Raw genomic sequence first — 7,314 nt, forward strand, 5'->3', positions numbered from 1 at the left:
TGTAACATCTCTAACCATGTAAATGAAAAGAAAATATTTATGTACAGTACTGTGCTGTTGGCATTGCAAAGGAATGGCTACTTCTGTGGTAGAAATAAGTAACCCCAGCTTTTTGTTGTTCATTCCAGTATTTCTACATTCATTCCTAGTTTGCAGTTCCCCTTCTCTGCAAATAACTTGTCTACCAATTTCAGCAACATCCTTTAAAGAAAATATTTGAATACCCATTACAATGCTATAAGGTGAAATTAAATGCAACAACTCCTGTACATTATATATTTGTGAATTAAATTAAAATTGGGATCATCTCCCACTGTACAAATTAATCATTTCCCTTACAAAACACTTAACGATTCCCAATTAAATTGGGAACTGTATTAATATTTATAATACAACTCTTGGGTAACTCGTATGTTCAGATCACTACTGACCATGAACAATCCATAAGTATAAGTACTTGTCAGGCTCTAGAGTATCCCTGCACGTTATGGAAGGATTCCTTGCCACTAATAAAATTTTATGCAGTCAGGGATCTATTTCATTCATATACAGTAGCAAGAGCAAGCTCAGGCTTGTCATAACCCAATTCTTCTGGAGTGCTGATACCAAGATCCTGCAGGGTTGGGTTGATCTCCTGTGGGATAATCAAGGTTATCAATACTACTTCACACAAATATTAATAGTTCACATTTACCAGACCTGTGTGTAGGATTATTTTAAGAGTTTGAGCCCTGGGCAGGGAGGATTGACTAGGCACTAATCTGTACACCCAGCAGTAACTGGGAACCTGGTTGTAAATAAATTTGAGTCAAAAATAATTGGGTAAACCTTAACATGAGCTCAGAGCCTGCTAACAAGAGTCAGAATGTCTATTCATGTACCAACCTGTACAGTATTTAGAAACCATAAGATGAATACAGGTTAAAACTAGATACTGTACTGTTATATTGAAGCATATTAAAGTAATTGCTTGCCTGCTTACCTCATTTGAAATGAGGTGCTTATCAGACATCATACCGACATCAAATTTTGTACCAAATCAAAACAAAGTTAAAGGTGAAATGACCCTAGAAAATTTAACCTTCGTGTTCTAATGGTACTAAAACACGTCATCTGATTATTATTCATAAACATTCATACATTCATTGCTATCACACAGTCCATAAAAATTTCACTAGTTGTTGCTTCTATTAAGAGAATTCATTGCAATCATTTTGATACAAAATAGTTATAACTCAATAACATAGAAAACAATACGTTTGTAAAAAAGTTTAGCATCACTGAGCTGCCAGGGAAGCCCAGAATGCAGACGGTGAGTCACAATAACGTGGCTGAAGTAGTGACAAAACCACACATCAGAGAGTGAAGAAAGGACACCATTTCGGTTGGTTACTCAACTTCATAATGGGCCAGGATGGACAGAAATGTCGGCATTTCTTCACTTTTCGATATGTGCTGTTCAGAGCCCAGAATGCTTACTGACAGGAATGCAATGAGGGGTTGAACTGCCAAAGTGTTAATAAAGTCCTAAAAAGTGGTTTCTAAACAATTTAAATATTAAAGGTATACATAGGAAAATGTAAATAGGTGGAGCAAGTACCTGTAGTCTCAATATCAACAGCCCAGTAGTGAAATTGAGGAAAAATAAAAATGCAAACATGATTTGTTTTGCTAGTGCCCAAAAAAAAAAAAAATAAGAAAGAATTTCCATGGGGAAAAAAACAGAGGTGCATATTAGTGCAGTGTAGATATATGCAGAAATTATTAAATTTCAGTAGAGTAAAAAGAAAAATGGAAAGCTTAAAATAGGCATGCTAGCATTGGAAGATATGCTGACAAATGATGAAGGTGGGAGAGGGGGGGGGGGGGGGAGACAAGAAAAAAACAAAATTGTGCAACAAGTTCACTGAAGAAAGAAATAACTAAGTTTAACACAGGAATGTAATGTTAGTGGTATAAACTGCATATTTGAGTACAATATACAGAACTATAATAAAACTACTGAAAGGGAACAGGAGTGCATTTAGAGTATAGTACATTGTGTGAGGATGTACATAACATTATACATTGATGTGCCTCATAACTGCCTCAATTATGCATGTACATTACATGCATATACTATACTGTAATTAATTATAACAATACCAACTTAATACCTTTCCCACCCCATTCACTAGTTATTGAACTCCACAACACTCACTCCCCCTCTCTTCCGACACCACTGTATAACTTGTCTATACTGTATAACAAACCATGTTATGCATATTTTCAGTTTGCATGCAAATGTTTCCTTTCTTCTTTCTTTTACATGGAAAGAAGATTAAGCTTTTTATATTTAAACAAATTCAATGCCTACACACTTTGAAGTATGAAGCATTAGGATGATGCAAATGTGGGTACCTAATATTTTATTACAATGCTCACTTATTTCTACGATTTAAATAATTAAATATAATTGTAATAAAATGAATCCCACATATGATCATACTTAAAAATTGTAGCTTCCAAGAAAATAATGCAGCATTTTTTGGGCTATTACAAATTTGTGAAAGTTTTAAATGGGCTACAATGCTTTATTTCAATAAGTACAATACTTTTTGGACTTCATCAACATCAGGTATTAGATACTAAATGAAAATCAGCAAAAAATAAAAAAAAATGGTACTCGACTACGGATAACAAATACTGTAAGGTAAAATTATGGGCGAGTCACTTTCAACTCACTTTTACAAAATAAACTGCTGTACTACAAGAATAAAAGTTTCCAAGTCAATACCTAAGATACTATTCAACAACACATGCCAAACCCACCTGAAGAATGTATGGGTAAATAGCCTTTTCTTTGCGACCGCACTTCTCCTTCACTGCCTCCAAAAAGCGAACTGCTAGAGCAAAATCGTTGTTGCGCCTACAGGCCTTCAAGGCAGCAATGATAATCTTAGGCTCTGGCACCAAATCCATACCACACAAATCGTTCATGGCCTGGAAAGCAACATAACAATCCTTTAAAGTATTTAAAACATTAAAGCAAGGACAAGATTATATTACACATTTAATAGGTTTAAGGCTAAAACTGGAGCCTTGTATGTACTGTAATTGAAAATTAAGATTTTAACTAGTCTGAATTTTGAGTTAGGTATGCAGGATGCAGTGTGGCCTCTCACAACTTAGTGCCTAGGAATGGGGTAGTCAATTTTATCATTTAAAAAAAAATCCTTAAATTTCATTTAAATGTGCCATTATGTAATAGTATTGAATTTAAGGTTAACTATATAGGCTTTGGCTATAACTTATCAGAGATATCTAAGGACCAGCATATTTTGGGATACAAATAGTGTGGTCAAATTAGTATTGTACCAAGAGTGTGAAGATTAATATAATGAACAGCAGCTGCTGTAGGTGGAGTAATAGTGGCAGCAACAGCGGAGGCAGCAGTAAATGTACCAATATAAAATCCATTAGTGTATGTCAAGCAGATCTTGCTCTTTGAGCCACACCTCTTAGTTACTGGTATTTGTACCTAGTTACCTGGAGGTATTTTCGGGCTTAGCATCCCTGCGGCCAGGTCATACTAGAAATCAAAATACAGTGTACCTGTAAACATGACTAAGAGTGTACTATGTTGTATACAAAATTCTAAACCCTACACTCACCTTACGAATTTCCCAAGCATCAATTTCAGGCCTTGAGAAATAAGCTTCATATCTAGCATCCAATTCTTCGTCAGTCTCTTTCGAGTGTTTGGACATGCTGCGGCTCGCTGTGGCTGCAAGAGAAATACTGTTATGCTCACTTGCTATTTTCCTACACCCTTTCTCCAGAAAATTAAATTAATTTATCAGTGAACTAAAAGAAACTTTTTAAAGCTTGAGCACTGCCACTAGGCCACTGCTTGGTACAGTACATAAAGAAAGCAAAAGTGTAAATAATTATGTACTAGCCCAAGCTAAACCATTTGAACAGTTCACAAAAAACTATTCAGCCAAGCAATGGAAATAATCTGGCTTCTAAAGAGCCAATACTAAACTGGAGATATGGAAAAAAATACCACCATAGCCTAGAGTTAGTAGGTTTTGATTGCTGGCTATCAAGAGAGGTATCCCCAGGCTTTCATGCCATCATTTTAAGAGGTAACTAACACATTTACACCTATGTTAATTATCTTTGAATCGAACTTCATATTTGTGGTACAATATTCTAAAAGTTTCCAATGCCTAAAGTACTTTACAGGTAGATGTTGAAACATGAAATAATTTATAACTAATGAACTACATTTCAAATGTGTTAGGAAGGCGCCGTACTCCCACTACCACGGCGCTGTATTCCAGCTACTACAATACTGTATTCCCAGATATTATAGTTCTGTATTCCTAGCTACTACAGTATTGTATTCCCAGCTACTACACTAGACGTCCTTCAGATGCTTACAAAACAATGGCAAGCTAAATTAAGTCAATAGGAAAAAATTGTGTTTACTCTTGTGGATAAACAACGTTGAGGTGGCGAGAGAAATTGTGGCAAATTGAAATTGCGGAAATTGAGAGAGAATCTTCATATCATGGAAGATTTACCTTAAACAATTAAAACAAAAATGTGTTATCTACCTGATAAAAAGCAGACTGGGGGACAGGAAGCCGTAAGACTTACCACGGACACTCTTGCCGAGGGCGTACATGTGTAACCCATCCAGTTAGTGGCCAGATCCACCGGTGCTTAACCTGAGCGAGCACATGACCTCCCAGCTATACAAGCCGTTCGATTAATGGTTCGCGTTTACACAAGCAAACATGTCCGGTGAGCGGTGAGAGTCGGGTCCCAGGAGTGGTCACCAAGGTGGTGTGTGTGTGAACATACCTGCAGGTAGCCTGGAGGTGGTGGGGAGCACGGCGGCCCTGACGAGGCAGGAGGCCCTGGTGATGGAGGAGCGCAACATGGTGGTAGGAGAGGTGGATGACGACCGCCGGCTGCTGCAGTAATGGTGGCTCACCCACACAACCACACTCTCTCTTTCTCAGAACCTCCTCCACTACTTCTCTCATAACTATATATTTTGCACTAATATTGTCAAAAACTTATTACAAAAATTAAAAAAGTTAATTATTATGAATATTCTTATTATTCTATCTAAAATCAAGGTTTCGTATCCATTATTTTTCATTATTATTATTATTCTCAGTATTATCATTATAATTATGTTTATCTATTATACTTTATATAGTATTATGTTGAATAAACGAGTAAGAACTGGGTTGTAAATCATTGATAATCTAAAATAACACAACTGATTAGCATTTAAACCCAAAACTCTAAATATCTTTAACACACAAAATGAATTACTATTGTCATCTTACCATCTCATTTATCTTAGACAAAGACAAGTGAAAACCCTTAAGATAATAAATAAGGCTTGTAAGATATAGAATGGAAGTTTAGGGGTTCTGAGGACTGGAGACGCTGCCGCCCCGGCCTCCCCAATAGTACTCACCTAATTGTACCCTCAAGGTATAATTCCCGTTGTCGAATAGGTCAACTATTGATCTTGAGGCAACCCCACAACAGTTGGGTTAACTCCCGTGCACCTATTATTATTGCCAGGTGAATAGAGGTATTAGTTGAAAGAAAACGTGCATAATGTACCATTTCTATCCGCCTCGAGGATCGAACCCTGGATCCCCGATTATGAGTTACAGGCTCTAGAGACCACTATAGGCTCTGTTATATCAACATTTGAAACTTTGGGAGGGCGATTAATACTTGTGCTTGGGCTAAATATTTATTTAATAATTAAATGAACATCTAAGTAATATAATTGAAAATAATAAGTAAATTATAAGGCTTTCAATAAGTGGCATAACTGAAAGTAGTAGATAATAAGTGAATTACAGTATAAGGTTTACAATAAGTGGCATTATAATTGAATTAACTGTACTAAATGGTAATGTATCCGCCCTCCTAAGGTTTCCCAAGGTCAAGAAAACGGTCAATGTAGTGTCCTCACCTAACCTGCCAGCGGACTCAAAACAGAAAACGGGACAGTACGTCACTTTTGTACGTATGACAATTCTAGTACGACAATTTTTGGCTGTATGTAACGCATACGAGCGAAAAGCGACGTTCTTTGTAAGAGGACAGGTTATCTGAGGTTATCTTGAGATGATTTCGGGGCTTTAGTGTCCCCGCGGCCCGGTCCTCGACCAGGCCTCCACCCCCAGGAAGCAGCCCGTGACAGCTGACTAACACCCAGGTACCTATTTTACTGCTAGGTAACAGGGGCATAGGGCGAAAGAAACTCTGCCCATTGTTTTTCGCCGGCGCCCGGGATCGAACCCGGGACCACAGGATCACAAGTCCAGCGTGCTGTCTGCTCAGCCGACCGGTTCCCAAGGTTGATGTATAACCTGTAAATAATGGATAATTATAATTAGTCTTCGCGGGAAACTAGCCTAATTTACAGTGTATCTAGTGTAACAGGTAAAACAATTCGTAAGTTATAAAACTTATATATAATAAGTAAAATAAGCCACAGGAAATTCACAGAGAAGATTGCTGTGGGCGAGGGGACCGGGGACGGAGCGGCGAGCTCTCGACACGCCTTCAGGGCGGAGCATGAGGGTACAGTGATGTAGGGAAGCCCCATATTTCCTGGTCGCCTGAATCACCATCTACATTGTTTGGTGGTGTAGAGCATCTTCTGTCTTCAACGTCATGGGAGATCTTGCTATCTCCCCCCACACTCAGCACTGGCGTCCTTCACGTGATGTTTCTTTCCTCCGCTGTCTCCGTTGTCCGCTTCTGTGTTGCCTCGCCAGTTGCGTCCTATCTTGCTTTGTTGCTTGCGTTGTGGGCCCCCTGCTCGTCATCTACTGCACACGTGCTTGTTCAGCAAGCCTAGTTGCAGGTTTGGTTAAGTCTCACTAGAAATATCAAATAGATATTTGTTTCTTGTGTGGTGCCCATGGGTTCTGTTCAAGCTTCCGGATTATCATTGCCGTTCAGAATTTGATAGATACAGAGTACACTTGAGAGTGTGTGAGGTGCTTAACATAATCATGGATTGCAGTAAGTTGAATTGAATTGAAATTGAAATAAGTTTATTGAGGTAAAATACACACAAGGGGATGAGGTAGCTCAAGCTATTCTCACCCCGTTCAGTACAACGTGTTCATACATATATAGACACACATCACAAACATTAAACATATTGCCGGACATTCTGAGAGATAAACATATACATTTCCTCTTTTATACAGGTAATTTTTTGCAATAGGTGTCCTGAGTAATTGGAATTTGTTATTGTTCTGATTGCTGATTTAT

The 7,314-nt window shown here is 38.0% G+C and overlaps 1 protein-coding gene across 1 annotated transcript; it reads right to left on the reverse strand.

Annotated features, from left to right (window-relative positions):
* Positions 1 to 262: 262 nt before the first annotated feature.
* LOC138358930 (cytochrome c oxidase subunit 5A, mitochondrial-like) lies at positions 263 to 5,015 on the reverse strand. The gene is made up of 4 exons (XM_069317375.1): positions 4,855 to 5,015; positions 3,654 to 3,766; positions 2,812 to 2,982; positions 263 to 634 (listed from the first exon to the last, which is right to left on the reverse strand). Exons 1-4 carry the CDS (start codon positions 4,931 to 4,933, stop codon positions 539 to 541), a joined length of 459 nt encoding a protein of 152 aa, XP_069173476.1. The 5' UTR covers positions 4,934 to 5,015; the 3' UTR covers positions 263 to 538.
* Positions 5,016 to 7,314: the final 2,299 nt, after the last annotated feature.

The sequence above is a fragment of the Procambarus clarkii genome, chromosome 87, assembly GCF_040958095.1.
Source record: "Procambarus clarkii isolate CNS0578487 chromosome 87, FALCON_Pclarkii_2.0, whole genome shotgun sequence".
In the NCBI taxonomy this organism is placed as follows: domain Eukaryota; kingdom Metazoa; phylum Arthropoda; class Malacostraca; order Decapoda; family Cambaridae; genus Procambarus; species Procambarus clarkii.